The sequence below is a fragment of the Typopeltis vanoorti genome, chromosome 23, assembly GCF_054136105.1.
Source record: "Typopeltis vanoorti isolate ZY-2024b chromosome 23, IOZ_Tvanoo_1.0, whole genome shotgun sequence".
NCBI lineage: Eukaryota > Metazoa > Arthropoda > Arachnida > Uropygi > Thelyphonidae > Typopeltis > Typopeltis vanoorti.
The window spans coordinates 3,654,549-3,672,002 of record NC_143571.1 but is presented as its reverse complement, the minus strand read 5'-3'; the positions used below and the strand labels follow the sequence as shown (position 1 = coordinate 3,672,002).

The window sequence follows — 17,454 nt, the reverse complement described above, 5'->3', positions numbered from 1 at the left end:
ACAGCTGCTAATGTTTATGGCTGCAGTGTCCTAATTTCTGCATAAATGTTTTTCAGCTGTTGGTTTGTCTGGGCTTGTTCACATACGCCTTTTCCTTCAGGTAATCCCAAAAGAAGGCTTTGGGAGCTCTTAGATCTGGAGAATGCTAAAATGGAATGCTGATTTTCAAAATAAAATTGCACACTTTTGGTTCGTTGTTGGGTTGTGAAATTTTCTACGATTAATTTCTCATATGTTCCTTAGAATACCTGAAAAAATTAATAATCAAAAATGTTATTAATATTTGAAACTCTTTCATGACTTATGGACCACTCTCTATAAGCACATGATCAGTTTGATCAAATATTGTACTATCTGGGGACATTCTTATCCTTCTATGGATATGGCTTTGTGAGGAAAACATGTAGAAGATATAACCATATTTTTACTTATAGCCTATCAGTTTTTTCCATTATCATTAGAATACATATTATTATTATTATTATTATTATTATTAGACACCTCCAGGGAGTCCTAAGACTCATTGAGGGAGGACACCTACTCTACATCTCTCTGTCTCCACCACTCAACCTCATCCACAAACTGCCTCATCTACACCAATGCCATCTACTGTCCACCATCACCACTATTATTTTCACAGATAATTGCAAACATCTATGCCCACAGCGGGATTCGAACCCGCAGCCTTTTGGCTGGAGAGCGTATCCGCTCTCCAGCCAAAAACTATTCACTTCGCCAACCAGGCCGGCAACTTACATATGTAGGCTGTATTTTCTGATAGTTCCTTTATAAATATTTTCATGTCCATTTCTTGTTATTGAAATCCCCAGTAATCATTTTTATGTCATTGGATGGCCCTGAATCATACAACCTCTCCATTTTGCCGAAGAAATTTTGTTTTTTCTATATCTTCAATTTTCTTTGCCCAAGCACTCATAATCCATAAATTAAATTTTGTTCTGATTCTTATTGTGCAAAATCTTTCATAAATCTAAAATCTATTCTATAATTATTCTATTAATATTCTATAAATAACATTCTCTTTAATGTCTATTATAAATGCTATTCCAAATTCATGTTTCCCCTGATTATTTTCCACTTGAACAAAATTCTGAAATTTCCAAAATTTTTGATTTCTGTTCTGATTCATCTTGTTTCTTGTACTGCCACTGATTTTAATTTGAATTGATGGATTTCTGATATGAGTGCTTTAAGTGCTTTTGTCTCGTATAATATTCTTATATTCCATGTTCCAAAGTTTAATTCAATAGTTGTTTCTTGAGTCATACTAATTTGGTTCTATCCAGTTTGAGGCTTTTCTTTCCAGGTTCCTTAACATTTAGTATTTTTTCTGGGAATGGGTTGTTAGTCCATTCCCCACCTGGAGGACGACATGTCTGTATATTCCCCAGAAGTAGGATGGCTCATCTATACCCTCCAGCAGTTGATCTACATGGCTCCTTTTGCAGTATATTCAGAGCAGCTCTAACATAAGTTTCAGGTCATGTTTTCCCTCCAACTGTCACCTGGTGAATGTAGCCCCCCCCCCAGTGATATAGTACACATACCATAATATTCTTTGTTTCAGCCTTGGATATTCTATACTTATGTAATGTTTCATTAAAGTCCATACTGTTTTTTCTTGTTGCAATTTAGCACCTACCTTAATAGGTTCTGAATGGATTAGTTCAATACTTGCACATTAGCCATTAATAGACTAAGTATAGGCAACTATACTTAGTCTAAAGTATTGTCTAAAACATTGATTAGTACAAAAAATGTCCCTAAGCTGCTCCCTGATCTGTTTCTTCAAAAGAGATGATAGGATGATGGTGTAGGAGATTTTATTGATTTCATATATTTTCAATCTATGAAAAATTTTGAGTATTTGAACTGTATTGAACAGGTGTGACCATAGCTACCCACTCAGTAATTATTTATTTATTTATTTTATTTCTTTTACATGAAGCATATTCTGATATGGGAAAGGTATTATTTCAAAATTTGAGTTTCTAGAGAATTTAATTTCCTAGGTTTGTGGTACTGAAGCATGTGAAACATGGGAGGGGGGGGGGGAAGAAATACCTCATTTGGTTTTAGTTACTTGTATAGCAAAAAATTTGATAATCATGTACTATAAAATAGTAAAATTTAAGTGTCATATTTCATTCTTTTATTTCTTAAATAAGTTTGGAAATAAGGCCATCAGAAAACTGCTAATTAACATAAAACTTAACTGTACATATGACAATTGTGGTAATGCATGTTTGTTTTTGCTATTGTTTTAACTTGGCCTTTTGAGTGCTGCTATTTTCCTTTGTTTTTAAATAATAATTATTTTGTTGTTTCATCCAAGATCATTCAAAAAAAATTTTGCATGTGAAGTTGTATGGTTTTCTTTCTTTTTTTTTTTTTGTTGTCTACTGAAAGTAGTTGACTTAGCATCTTTGACTTTCACTACAAGCTCTCCTGAAGATCTACTCTGGAAAGTACTCACTGAATACTTCATGCACATAGTTTTTTTTGTATACCCTTGTTATAAATAATATGAAAAGAAACAAAAATAAGTTATAAACTCTGATACACTTCTCAACTATCAAAAAAGCCTTTCATGGCAGTGACTAACATCAGTTAGATTTTATGAGTGATACCTTCCAATGCCATAACAAGCATATTTAGAGACCCATGACTTCTTCCATTTCAAAGGTACATCAGTTAAAATGGTGGTACCACAGGCCAGCTGTTAGTTAGTGCATGGGCTCAAACCGTCAGTCAGGAGGCTTCCTGGTATAATCACACTGATACATACTCTTCTAAGTCGTGCCTGGAGAGGGAGTGTGAGTAGTGGTATGTGAATTTTACGTCTAAGAGTCTATCTTCTCTCACTGCACATCTCCACTATATCCTTCCATGTAATCATGACTAAACTCGTGACAACTCTTACAAACCATGACGGTGACACTGCAACTAAAGTGAATCTCCCTCTCCTCATAAACTAATCTCATCAAAAAAAGAAAGAAAAGAAAAAGAAAAAAGTCACATCACAACCATTCACAACATACAAACCAAGCCCGAATTTTTTCACCAAAAACTCTCCTTCATATTTACTCCACCTCCTGGGTAACCTTAACTTCCACAATTCTAGCTTGCACCCCTAATCTAACACCACCAACCAAACTGGAAAAGAAATCTTTGCTATAAGTAATGACCTAACACAAATTGTACATCTACCTACTCGAATTCCTGATAACCCTCTTCTGAATACACTGAATCTCTTTTTGAACAGTTCTTCCAGATACACTGCAGAGATCACCTCTCCTCTCAGCAACTCAGACTACAATTTTGTACAAGTCTCCTCTCTCACAGAACACCTTCCTCCAACCACTTGCATCCTCGGGCACTACAAAGGATACATTTGGAATGATCTCTGGAATTTCTATTGCTCATTTCCTTAGTCTGTTGCTTCCATTCATCTATTATCCTAACACCTGCTGTGAACGAATCACAGAAATTATTATTTTTGCTTGCATGAAGGGCTTCATCCACCTTCCAATCCCTCGTTCTGCTGAAATTGTATCAAAACATTTGAAGAAGAAAATTCAACTCGTGACTCACATCAAGAGCTTCATACTCTGCCTGTACAAAAACACAAAATATGCAAATCATCATCAGCAGATTCAAATCCGATTTCATAAAGGTCAACAGTAGAAAACTCACCTCCTGTCCAGATGGAAGCTGTGCATTCCCGTCCCTTGCTAAGGTCATTGGATGCAACTTCTACTCTCCTACATTTCCACTCCTCTCTCATCCTGATGCCATCACTATTACTTCACCCAAAGATAAAGCTTACTGCCTGGCATCGATCTTTTCCTCAAACTCCTGCATAGATGAGGGAAATCATCTCCTACTATACCTGAATCCAAGCACCGTATACCTCCAGTAGTTTTTCTAACAAAAGGACATCAGAAAACTGCTAAATAACTTTGATGCTAAACAGTCTTCTGGTCCTGATCATATCTCTCCAGTTCTCAAACTGGAGAACAACTGTCTGTTGTGTTAAATCAGAACGACAATCCATAGACTGTCATTCTGATTTAAGTTTGGGTTGTATAGAAGGATTTCAACACTATCTTTAAATATGTCAGTTGTTCTGGCTTAAGTTGACACATGTAACAGGCATGTACTGAACTAGAGAATATTGTGGTCAGTGTCCATTCCATGCTTTCCCAGACAAGATTTTTCAGGCTTACCATGGATAAGATTAGTGTTTCTGCAGTTTGTTCTTTGACTGAACATCCTGTTTGTCCAAAGTACAATCAGAGGCAATCTCATTAAACTTCTGCATTAGCCAATTTCTACTTGGAACACCTTGAAGACTCCTTATTCTCCTCAGTACACCTACAGTCTTCCTTTCGGATGATATTTTTGGCATTTTGGTGCCAATCTGAGCATTCTTTACCTACATCCTAACCAGGATAATGTAACACTGCAAAATGGTTGACTACAAAGATTAAACACATCTGTAACAAAAGCCAGACTCTGTATGGAGAGTCCCAGTTCCATACATCATAGGTGAAGCAATTGCAAAGGTTTGATAAAAGATGCAGCTTAGTTCCTGCATTTTTGCCTGTTAACAAAATCTCCTCCTGGTTATCCTCCACAAAAGAAATAGGTTTCTCCTCTTTCTTCTCCCTAGTGTTTACCAGGTTCAGTATGATTGCCTCAGCTCATGCTTCAGTGTTCCTGCAGTTGTTTGGCCAATAAATGCTGCAGGAACACAAATCTTACATCACCAACAATCAGCCTGAAAAATCGGGTATGGCACAACATGGAGTAGACATTGACTGCAATATCCTCTGGTTCAATACACAATCACATAAGTGTCAGTTTAAGTTATAGTAGTTGTTTAAAGAGAGTGCTGAAATGCTTCTACACCACCCAAACTTAAAACAGAATGATCCATAGCAAAGATTTTAAGAGCAGAGATGTAAGAATGATTTGGCATTTGGGCAGATGCCAAGGGTGCCGATATCAAAAGGGTACCAGTGGTGGGATATTTTGCGGATTATTGAAATTGTCACATTATAAAAGGTGCTTAGCTATGAATTTGCCAAAGGTATTAAAAACCAAGCTACACAGCTGTTTGGTGAGTCTCATCTTGATAAATGGTAAACAGTACCCCCTCTTTTTTTTTTTTTCATGTTATTTTGATTTATATATGTAATTTTATTATTATTTTATATTTCATCTTATTTTAATTACCCATTGCATTGCAGCTCATATCTGTGAAAAGGAATAGCATTCCATTGTTCTTGCTGCACCTTGTGGATGCTCTTGTGCACTGATGATAGCCTGTTAGTTTCAGGCTGAAATATTTTCAGTAATAAACTATTATTATTAATTCTTATGCCTACATGTTTGTATTAATTGTTACACTATTACAAGTCATTAAAAACTTATCACAGTATAGCTTAAAATGTTGTTACTGATATTATCTATAATATATTTCAGGATTTTTAGTGGGAATGAGTAGCCATTTCCCACATCTTCTATATTTTCATTTTTTATATGTATAGTTTTTCATGTGGATTAAAATATTCATTCATGTTTCATTGTGATGGTTTAATATAGGTATTAATTTTTGTTACAGTATGTTCATGTCATAGAGAAGAAAATTCTTTGCAGTATTTATTGGATAGGATTAGGAGTGTTATCTTCTGTAGGTTTAGGTACTGGACTACATACATTCATCCTGTATTTGGTAAGTCATTCCTTGTTCTTTCTTTTCCCTCCCCAATTTTTTTCCTCTTAGTTGTATAACAATTACTATTTATGGGAATGGATGTTTTATGAAGTTGCTAAATGTGTGTGTGTATTATTGCATGATTCCCTTTTTCTAAATGGGATTCCTCTCATAGACTCATGTTGATTTACTTTCCCATGCAATGTATTTCTTATAGCCAATTTCAGTTTTATGCTATTTGGCACATCAACAGCACTGAATAAATTTATCTCAGTTTCTTTTTTTCCTTTTCATAGTTTGACTGGCTTTTAGCATTCATGTTATGAAACTTATTTTAGTTGTCTTATCAGAATTCTCATCAGTTTGATATTTTTGCTGTGCCACTTTGTATTCCATATCTTAGTTTTCTAGTAATTGTAACAGTTCATTTTGTAGTAAAAATAAAGTGTACGAAATTCTACTGCCACAGAATATTTGTAAAATTCTTCCTGGCTTTGAAGATTTCCCAAGGCTTTTTAGCAACCTTAATAAATTAATCCTTGATCTACCCACTAATGTAGTGTACATTAGGTGCTGAAAACTTATTATTACATGACACCTCCAAGGAGTCCAAAGACTCATTGAGGGAGGGCACTCTGCAACTCTGTCTTCATCATTTACTTCACTAACTACACAGAACAAATTGCTAATACCATTATCCCATTCAACACCATCTCCTGCCTATCACAACTGATTTGCCTGTACGCAGGATTAAAAACTCGAGTTTCTGAGAGGAAAACCTTGCTGCAAGATCTGATAATGTTGGAGTCTTTACAGGTAACAGATCGATTTGGAATTGAATTGAAATGTGGAATTGCAAATTGTAGATAGGAAGTTAGTGGTGATGTAAGTTTTTCATGTGATACTATCATAATATCCTGTACATCCCTTGGGGGTACATGTCAGGAATTTGATGATGATGAGCTTCAATTTAAAAAATCCATATAAATATTCCTCTCATCATGACGAGAATCAAACTTAGGTCTTTTCTAAATGAAAGGTGCAATGTACCATTGTTTTTCCAATTGCACTATAGAAGTGCTACAAACATATACTAAATAGAACTAACATACTATATAATTTTACTGGCTGTGCCTCTGTAGCTTAGTGAGTGATTCTGTTTTGTTGTTAAGATCTGGGTTCAAACCCAATTTAAGACAGGGAATGTTTGAGTGCTTTTTCACCTGAAGACAAGTTAGCCATTCTCATATTGAGGTGGCAGGATTTTACCTTCTGGAAATTCATGTTTTTCACCTTGTAAAAGTCACTAACCAGAAAAATGGACACAACTTCATTTCTTTTCCTGCTCCACTGAACTGTCTGCTACCATCCCTTCATGCTTTTCTAATCATGTATGAATATGAGCAGCTCTTGGTTAGCATCCATGTATGAGATCTGTTCAAAAAGTTCTGAGGCAGTTATTATTATTATGAAGAAATTGAGCATGCTGGCATATTGTTTTGTAAACAGATGTGTATGGATGTGTTGTAACTCAATGAAACATGCCTACAGTAGTCGCATCATCTCGGTCACCCACGGTGCTTTGTTGAACGAGTTTTTTTCTTTTTGAGTGTTCTGATGTCAAGAATTAATGATCAACTTGTATGTCAAGTTGATCATTAATTTCAAGTTTTTAATTAAACTTGGATATAGATTAAGGTTTTATGATGTAAATGAAATTAAGCAGAATGCAACAGAGCATCTCAAAGATATTCCTTTAGAACATTCTAGAGATGCTTCCAAAAGTAGATTAAAAACACTGGAACACTGTATTGAGGCAGGAGGAAAATTTTTCAAATGGGATATGTTCCTATATCTCGAGGTTTTGTATATATTTTAAATAAATTATGTTCTGGAACTTTTTTTGAAAAGACCTCATACAGTTTGACTTCAAACTTATTTGAACCAACTTTCTCCTACTTCTTCATTCTCTGCAACTTTTCTCTTTGGAACAGTCTTCTCCATACTGTTTTCCTCAATGATCTTCAAGAAACTCAACAATTTTTTTTCTTCTTTCTGACCACTTTCCCACACGTTGCCCTGTTGTATCATACATATTGGATCATCTCATGTAGGGCTGATTTTTATATATATATATAACATATATAAACAAAAGTCTGGTTATACTGTGGTTGGCAGATATTAATGGATTTTGGTTCATTTGGATAGAGAGAGAAGGGGGGGGTAGTTGATACTGTTCATATCAATCATGTTGCCAGTGCTAAATCATAACTTACTCACATAGTTTTGAGTTTGATTGATTTTATTTTCTAAAAATAGACTGGCTGGTTTTTCTGGAATTTACTGCATAAAAGTCAAAATAATTTAGCATGATTTTGGTGCCATTGTTATGCCAAAATGTAAAATTCTAACCAAACAATTAATTGAGATAGAAAGAAAAAAAATAAATAAAAGACCTGATAGCAATGATGCAGAATTTCAAAAAAGATGCATACAGCTGCACAGGCTAGTGAATTGTTGGAGTCTGATCTGGAAGACATTCCAGATAATGACCAGTAGTGGTGAAGACTGTGAAATTAAATACAGTGATTTTGAGACTTTTGATAACAAGTTTACATCTCTGGCATTAATTTCCTGATTATTGTCATTTGACTTCAACTGCCAGCAATTAATTTTCAGCCCACCCACCCACACATGCATATTCAAACCAGTGAATTTTGTATGAGGATATGCAACTGGATTTTTTTTTTGCGGGGGGGGTGGGGGATGAATCTGTATGGAATCCCATCACATGCACTGGACATAAAGTATTATTCAAAGACAAAATGATTAACTGAGCTTAAAAACATTTCTTTCATGTAAAAGTTCATATATTGTGAGTGCAGAGGTGTATAGGGGAAAGGTGATAAATGTGCAGAGTATTTGGCAATAAATCACTGAAATGTAGCATCAGTGATGGTATGCTATGAGAAACATAGTGAATGAGTGAAATTCATTGCTTTGTATAATATACCAAAATTTATGTTACAAAACTTTGAGTACTCACAAAGTGACTTTCATTTTCCCAAATGAAAATGAATTTTTCCAAAGCAGTTGAGAATTGTATGGAGCCCAGTGTTTAAAATATTAATCCTAGCCACTTACTGGTTCATTGAAAAAAAAAAATAAAAATAAAACTTGCCAATGACCTCTGTTTGGCCTTAATCCAGCTTGTTCTTAGAATTTTTCATCTACCTCAAATATGCTTTGGTATAAATCTGTTATCTTTTATTCGTAGAAATTCTGTTATAAGGAATGTTTATAATGGATTTTGGGCTATTTAATCCCCCATAAAACAGGCAGTCTGGCTCAAGAAAACATACACAGCTAACATAGCGTACTGGAGCTCTCCCCACCTGTAATTTGATGTTTTGGTTAAGTCTTCTGAATTTTACACTGGCTGCACTGCGTAACTTGTATACCTTTTTGTATTTGAGCATTTTTAGTCAAGTGTCATCTAAACTGCTGTAAATTTTCTGTATTTTAGGGGGGGGGGGTTGACAGACAGATATCAAAAAGTGGTATACAGTGGGTGTGAATCTTCCAGATTTAATTTACCGATGATGCAAAGACAGACAGGGCAATTAGGGATGCTACTGATATTTAGCAATTACAAAATGATTGAATAGACAGGAAATTTGGGCAAACAAAAATGGCTGTCAATTTAATGTTAGTAAGTGTAAAGTTATGCACTTTGGCATGATTAGAGTTCCAACAGCATATTATATTAGCAGGGTTATGCTACAAGAAACTGATGAGGCTAGGGATCTTGGCATAATGGTGGATAGGAATTTGAAGTTCAAAGGTCCCATATCAAAAGTTGCAAATACAACTCGAGGATAATTGCGATGTTGAAGCGAACCTTGACATGTAAGGATAAGGAAGTCATTTTGCCTTTGTATGAGGCTTTGATAAGACCACACCTGGATTATTGTGTGCAGATTTGGTCTCCTGGATTCCAAGGGGATAAAGAAGCTGTGGAAAGGGTGCAAAGAAGAGTTACAAAGATTATATCTGGATTATGGGATTTAGATTATGAGGACAGATTGAGTATGTGGATTGTAGGCTCTGGTTAACAGGAGAAAGAGGGGTGATATGATGGAGGTCTATAAACTTTTCAATGGGTGTTATAGGATATCAACTGATGAAAATTTTCATTATGTGGAAGGTGGGGAGAGACCACGGGGGCATCCATGGAAAGTTAAATTTATTGGCAGTCAAGAAAGGGATTAGAGCTACGTTTTTCTCCCAGAAAAACCAGTGAGTGAGTGGAATAATTTGCCCTTAGGGGTGGTGAGTGCATCTAGTGTGCATGAACTTCAGGGAAGGTTGATAGCTGGTTTGGGTGATTTATAGCCTCCCTCGATGAGTCCTTTACTCCCTGGAGGTCTGAGATAATAATAATAATTTTCTGGAAGTATTTTTCATCATGAATTATGCTGCAATTACAGCAATTACAGTTGAATGTAGAAATTGAAATAAAAATAAATTTCATAAAACTCTTGGGTAATCTTCATTCATTCAGTCTGAACTCCAGTTAATTTGAGGTCTGGTATTTTGCTACTTTAGTGGTAATATTTTTAGAGTTAAAATATTTTGAATGTGTTGATTATATGAGCAAGTTGTGAGCTGAAGTATAATTGCAGGTATACAGTGAGTGAGTTCGAAACTACTGTGATTGTTTATGAAATAATTGTTATTCTTTTCCTTGTATTAAATGTGCATTCACAAGAAATGCTCACAAAGAATTTTAGAGTATCGTCATGTGTACTTTCATGGACGTATAGGATAATATTATAGGGCTGTGTGATTCAGTTTACCTTATTAGTAATTTCCTACCAACATATTTCTTTCAAATTAATCCATCAGAACTCAAATATTGTCAAATTATATTTAAGTCTTCTAGAATATTTCTAGCTGCATCAAATCACCTAGATCTTGCATGTCCTCTGTATCTTTCATGCCATCTTGACATCAGCCTCTTTTGCTTTATTTTTCCATTTTCGTTAAGTGATCCACCACCATAGATTAGCTCTGCTTACACACCTGAATGCTAACATTATCATATTACTTTTTAATGTCTTTATTTTTTAATGATTCTGCCATTCATGTCCTCTGTTTACTCCTAATTTTTCTCAGAACTCTCTCTCTCGCCTTTCATCAACTGCTTTAATTTCTACCCCCCCCCCCCCCCCCAGATTCACAAGTTAAATTAGTTTGAACGCTTTCTTATATAATGCTTGTGTGTACTTCCTGGTTGAGTATTTTGACCAGCTTTTCTCTTTCATTTAAATAAATTCAACTAGCTCTTTGCCATTATGACATCTGCTTGTCCTTAAATTAAAGATGCCAAGTGCAAACGAACAAAATTTGCACCTGAAGTATTTTCAGGGAAGGGCACTTTGTATATAGAAGTTAATGACTTCACATCACTTGCTTTAGTATCCCATAATGCTATACATTATGGGAAGGGTCACTACCCAGACCAGTTTCGACCTTTATTGATGTCTCAACAGTGGGCCAGACCCAGAGGTGATACCATGGTTGAAGTAATGCAGAAGTCATATTTCCATATATGAGTAGCCAAAAGGTGTCGCACCTTATTATTAAAATACTTTGGATTAGAGATAGCTGTTACATCAACCTTCCTATCACCTCTGGTGATAGGTTGAAGTCTCATCAGTGGGAGCCAGACCCAGAGGTGATATTAAGGTTGAAGTAATGCTTACAACTTACAAGGAAAACTTACAACAACTATCTCTAATTCAGAGTATTTTAATAGTAAGGTGTTACACCTTTTGGCTACTCGCATATGAAAATGACTTCAGCATTACTTCAACCTTAGTATCACCTCTGGGTCTGGCTCCCACTGATAAGACCTCAGTGAAGGTCGAAACCAGTCTGGGTAGTGACCCTTCCCATAATGCATAGCATTATGCATACCTATTAGGATATGTGCTTTGCATTATGGGATACTAGGGCAAATGATGTGAAGTCATTAGCTTCTATATACGAGTTGCCTCAGTCCTGAAAATACTTTAGGCACAAACTTTGTTTGCTTTAAACCAAGATTATAATTTCTTGGTATGTTTAATTTATAGTATAACCAATTGGAAAAACTTCCAACTATGATGAATATTTTTTTTTTTCTATCACTGTGTATTATAAGGTGATGTAAACTGGGTTTAATAGGTCAGAGATTTTCATACCGAATGTTAGCCTACTAGTTTCGCCACCTAACTGGTGGCTTGAACAAAAACAAACTTAAATAACAACTAATACATAACAGAAGGATGAAAAATATCAAATTCATATGAACCGTTACACAAATGTGTGGAGCGTGTATGTTAGCATTTGGTCAGTGATTGTTTAGCAGGTGCGTCCTATATATTTCTTTAATCTGTTTTGTATAGAGTTATCTAGCATATACAAAGCCACCAGTTAGGTGGCGAAACTAGTAGGCTAATGTTCTGTATCAAAATCTCTGACCTGTTAAACCCGTTATATCATCTTATTACAACAACTATCTGCATGTGTTTGTCTGTTCTGAGGGACAAAAAAAACCCTCTACCTCCATATGAGACCAGATAAAGATTCCTTACATTTTGGATGGGAATCAAACCCAGATCTTTCTGACCAAAAGCCTTCGTCTATACCAACTGAGCTACGGCAGCTCAATCCTGTATGTTTACTGATCATAATTAGCTGTGCCATCAGTCATCATCATCATCATCGAATTCCTGCCATGTACCCTCAAGGGGTGTACAGGATATGATAATACTACATGAAAAAAATTACATCATTATTAATTTCCTATCTTCAATTTTCCTCCAAATCAGTCTGTTACTTGTCAAGACTCCAACATTATCAGATCTTACATTTCTATCGTCTAAAGCACTTTGTACTGTATCAATCCACCTATATCTTGGACTTCCTCTGGGTCGTTTTGCTGCCAACCTGGCAAAGAACACTTGTTTTGCTAATCTTTCCTCGCCCATTCTGTTTAAGTGACCATACCACCTGAGATTAGCTCTGCTAACACATTCCTGGATGCTGACAATGTCAAATTCTTTCCTAATATCCTTGCTTTTAATATGATATTGCATTGATGCCATCTATTCACGCTTATTATCTTTCTCAGGACTCTCATATCTGCAGTCTCTAGTCTTTGGTCAAGTGTTTTATTTCTGACCCAGCTCTCAGATCCATAAGTTAAAACTGGTTTGAACACTGTCTTGTATACAGCTAATTTAGTGTTTCGACTAATTTCTCTCTTATTCCATATGAATTTATTCAATTGACTTCCCACCATACCAGCTTTGTTGATTCAGTTGTCTATTTCTATATTTAATTTACAATCTTCAGTAAAAATCGTGCCTAAATAGCTGAAATGTTTTACTTGTTCCACAGGTTCTCCATTCACAACACAGTTGACATTTTCAATGATTCTGCCTATTTTCATTGGCTTTGTCTTTTTATTGCTGACCTTCATACCATATCTATTACAACAGCTATTCAATTTAGTCAGAGAATCTTGCAGACTTGTAGCGGATTTATTTAGAAGTATAACATCATCCCCATAAAGCAAAGAGCTGACATTAACATCTCCAATTTTGATATCATGTTTAATACCATTTCCCTTCATAATGTGAATGTTAAATCTCACACCAGATTTAACATTAAACCATCTTCCTGTACTTCCTTCAATTCGAACTGCTGACTTACAACTCAAATAAAGACTAAGTATTGCTTGATATAATGCCCCATTGACACCATATAACTGCAGTGTATCGAATAGCTTCTCTCTTGGCACCTTGTCATATGCCTTTTCCAAATCGACAAAACTAAAATACAGATCTTTGTTATATTCCCATGCTTTCTCGACTATTTGTCGTAAAGTGAAGATCTGATCCTGACAGCCTCTATTTGGCCTGAATCCAGCTTGTTCTTGACCAAGCTTTTCTTCCACAATTCTTCTCGACCGTTTCTCAAGTATACTTGCATAGATCTTGCCAGGAACACTCAGTAGGGAAATACCCTTGTAATTCTCACATGCAGTTTTATTTCCCTTTTTACATATGGGTACTATGAGAGCTGTACTCCAATCATTGGGAATTCGTCCCTCTGTCCAGGCTTTCTGAACTATGCAGTGCAGCCACTGTAAGACTCTTATACCACCATACTTCAGCATTTCTGGTCGAATATCATCTACTCCGGCTGCCTTTCCACATTTCAAGCCTTTGATGGCTTTTTCTACTTCAAGTATGGATATGTATTCCTGACTGCATGCCTGAGCAGTGTTTTTTACCACTGTGCTGTCATCACTGCTTGTTTCATTTAGCAGTTTTTCAAAGTAATTACTCAATACTTCGAGGATATCTTTTTCTCCCGTTTTCATGTCACCTTTATCATCTCTAATTCCTTTTACAGCACTCTTTCCTCCATTCTTAAGCTTCTTCAACAACCTCCAGAATATTTTGCCACCTTCTTGATATTTATTTTCTATATTCTTGCCAAAGTCCTCCCATGACTTTTTTAGCTAGTTTTACACAGTGTTTAGCATTCTTGCATTTGTCTCTATATTCTCTAAGAGCACAAGCTGACTTATTTGACAGGAACATTTGATATGTTTTCTTCTTTTCCTTCACTGCCTCTTTAACTTCCTGTGTCCACCAGGGAGTTCTGATTTTTTTATCCTTGCACACAACCTCACCACATTTTTCTCTGGCAGAATCAATCAATGTTTTCTTCAGAGTTTGCCACTGAATCTCCAAGGTTTGATTCCTTTTCTCAAACTCTTTCATTTTTTCTTCAATAATCTTTGTGTATTTTAGTCTACAGTTCACATCTGAGAGCTGCTCAACTTTTATTCGCTTTAAAACTTTCTTACATGTTATTCTTTTCAATATGAAATTCAATTTTATCCTGCTCAAGACTAAATAGTGATCACTTCCAATTTCAAATCCTCTGTACACTCTGGTGTCCTGCACCAGGGAGAAAACATCACTATCAACAATAATATAGTCAATGAGACTTTTCTTATTCCTAGCCTCTTCTCTCCATGTGAATGTGTGCACATTTTTATGTTGGAACATAGTGTTAGTAATAACTAGTCCATGTCCTGAGCAGAAATCCAACAGATATTTGCCATTATTGTTAGCTTTGCTCTTTTCTCCAAATTTTCCCAAAATATTTTTGTATGTCTCACAATCATTTCCTACTCTGCTATTTAGATCCCCAACAAGGACTAACTTTTCCTTTTTCTTTGTGTCAGTTGCTTTTTCTAAAGCCTCAAAAAACTCCTCCACTTCTACCTTAGTAGAACCTTCTGTGGGACCATAGGCACAAATAAGTCTCATTGTCCAGCTCCCCATTCTCATATTTGCCCACATTACTCTACTTGAGACTGACTGCCATTCAAGAAGATTAGCCTCGTATTTTGTGTTGAATACTATGGCTACTCCTTCTTTTCCTTGATTGTCATTGCCTGAATATAACATTTTGTATTTATTGCTCAGAAAGATCTCACCAGTTTTGGTCTTTTTTGTTTCAGTCACCCCTATTATGTTGATCCATTACTTATCTAATTCCTCAGCTAGCTCCATTTCTTTACCATTCAGGCTTCTTACGTTGACAGTACCGATCTTTAACTCTGGTGATGTTGAGTTGGGGTTTGTTTTCAGATTTGTTCCAGTAGCTGACTTTTCGCTGTTCGCCCTGGTTCCCTGGCGAAAACAACGGGGGCCTTGTTTAACCGGGCGACGCCCCAGCCGGCATGAAATTTTGTCATGTTGTACCATCATTTTGTATTTTGGTTTATGCCAATAAGCATACAATTTGTTCGGCTAAATTCCAAATTGTCAGCCCATCCTCAGTATCCAGGTAGAGACCCAACAAGATACGCCACGAGAAGGTGAGGATTGGACATTAGGTCAGAAGCCCTGGTCGGTTCTCCGCATTCCTTTAAAGGCTATGTGGAGGTCTCCTCTCAGTTATACAGCTTTGTTTTAAATCAGCATTTAAGAAGTCACCCAGTAATAATGCCAAATATTTCAATGTCAGTTTTATGACTCTTCAAATCCAAGTAGTTCAAAAATTTTTCAGTTTTATTTTATTTTTTCTCCAGTATACGTTTCTAACACAGATAAACAATAAATGTCTTATTGACAATGTGGCTTGAAACATTTCGATGTTTGATCTCTAGAGCAGGGTTTCTGGACTATGTAATAAATGAATACAAAAAAAATGTATATAAAAATTGATAAAAATAAAAAAAAAATTCTTGGCTCATCCATGTTAAAAAATTTCATCATGAATTTCCTGATATATATATCTCCTAATGGGTATTCAGATTACAATGACAGCACTACATGATTAAATTTGCATTATTATTAATTTCCTATCAATAATTTTTCTCCAAATCAATCTATTACTTGTGAGCACTCCAATATTGTCATATCTAACCTTCTGTGCTTCTAAATGCTTCCAACTAAATCAATCCATCTAGACCAGTGATGGCGAACCTATGACATGCATGTCAGCACTGACACACTTGAGGGTTTCAGGTGACACACTTTGGATGTTGAAAGATATTGGTATTCTGATGAAAAAACTGCGATAAATCGTGTAAGATCACTCTGAGTTAAGGCAAAGGTAGGTTTCGGTTCATTGAAATAATTATATTTTATGGTTAGCCTATTTCTATTTTATTTTGTAGTTAGTTTATTTCTATTTTATTTTGTAACTAGCCTATAAACAGCGAGCGTTTTAAGTTTACCTTTTCGTTCTTAATCATTATAATTTCTGCATAGTCATATGATATTATAAAAATTATTATCAATATTATATGATACAAACTTATAAAAATTATTATCAATATTATACGATACAAACTTATAAATACGTGCTTTATATATTATAAACTTAGTTTTCATTTGACTTCTGTGTGAAATTTGTTCATGTATGCATTCCAAGTCTCTCAACTGAGTAATACAAGTTCTAAACTTATTTAAAACCACTTTAATAGAAAATATAATTCGCAGCATTAAATATTAAATTTATCTGAGTAAATAATGAAAACATTTTTATAGTTGCAATAAATTCAGTAAATTTTGTTAAATAAACCTACTAAATAGCTGCTATTTAGTAGCATGATAGAGAGTAAAACATAACAAGGTTGCTACGAATGCACCGGTAATAAATCTGGCAACCCTGCTGAAAGAAGTACTGGTAGTCTTGCATGGTCTGCCACTTAAGTAATTTGAGTTCTGGTGTATAATTCATTTCCAGTAATTGTTAGTTCTTATTAATTATTACTGCTTAATTACTGCTGTATATAATTGTGCTCTTTTTTTTAATTTGTGAACCCTTTTACAATGGCAGCTAGCACTAATAAAAAACTAAAATTATCACAGAAAGGAAGTAGAAGAAATTTCCAAGATGCCTGGACTGAACAGTATGGTGTTATTGATAGAAGCAATAAAGTTCTCTGTACTAAGCACAAATGGCTTCTAGAAAAAACTTTTGAAGAATGCAAAGAATACATATCGCAACATCTAAAACTGGCGGAATCACAATCAGGGACTTTAATTAAATTTGTTTCAGGACCTTCAAATTTAGTAGCAAGTTACAGTATTTCACATACTATTGTTGAACATGGGAAACCACTTAGT

General features: G+C 35.3%; 1 protein-coding gene across 2 annotated transcripts in view; it reads left to right on the top strand.

The window, feature by feature from the left end:
* Nucleotides 1-17,454, top strand: part of LOC150093578 (vacuole membrane protein 1-like) — a 229,721-nt gene that overhangs the window by 56,684 nt on the left and 155,583 nt on the right. For both annotated transcript variants that reach the window (XM_090413135.1, XM_090413134.1), the window contains exon 4: nt 5,651-5,761. In XM_090413135.1, coding sequence (XP_090269261.1) covers nt 5,651-5,761 — 111 coding nt within the window. The remainder of the gene's footprint in view (nt 1-5,650; nt 5,762-17,454) is intronic.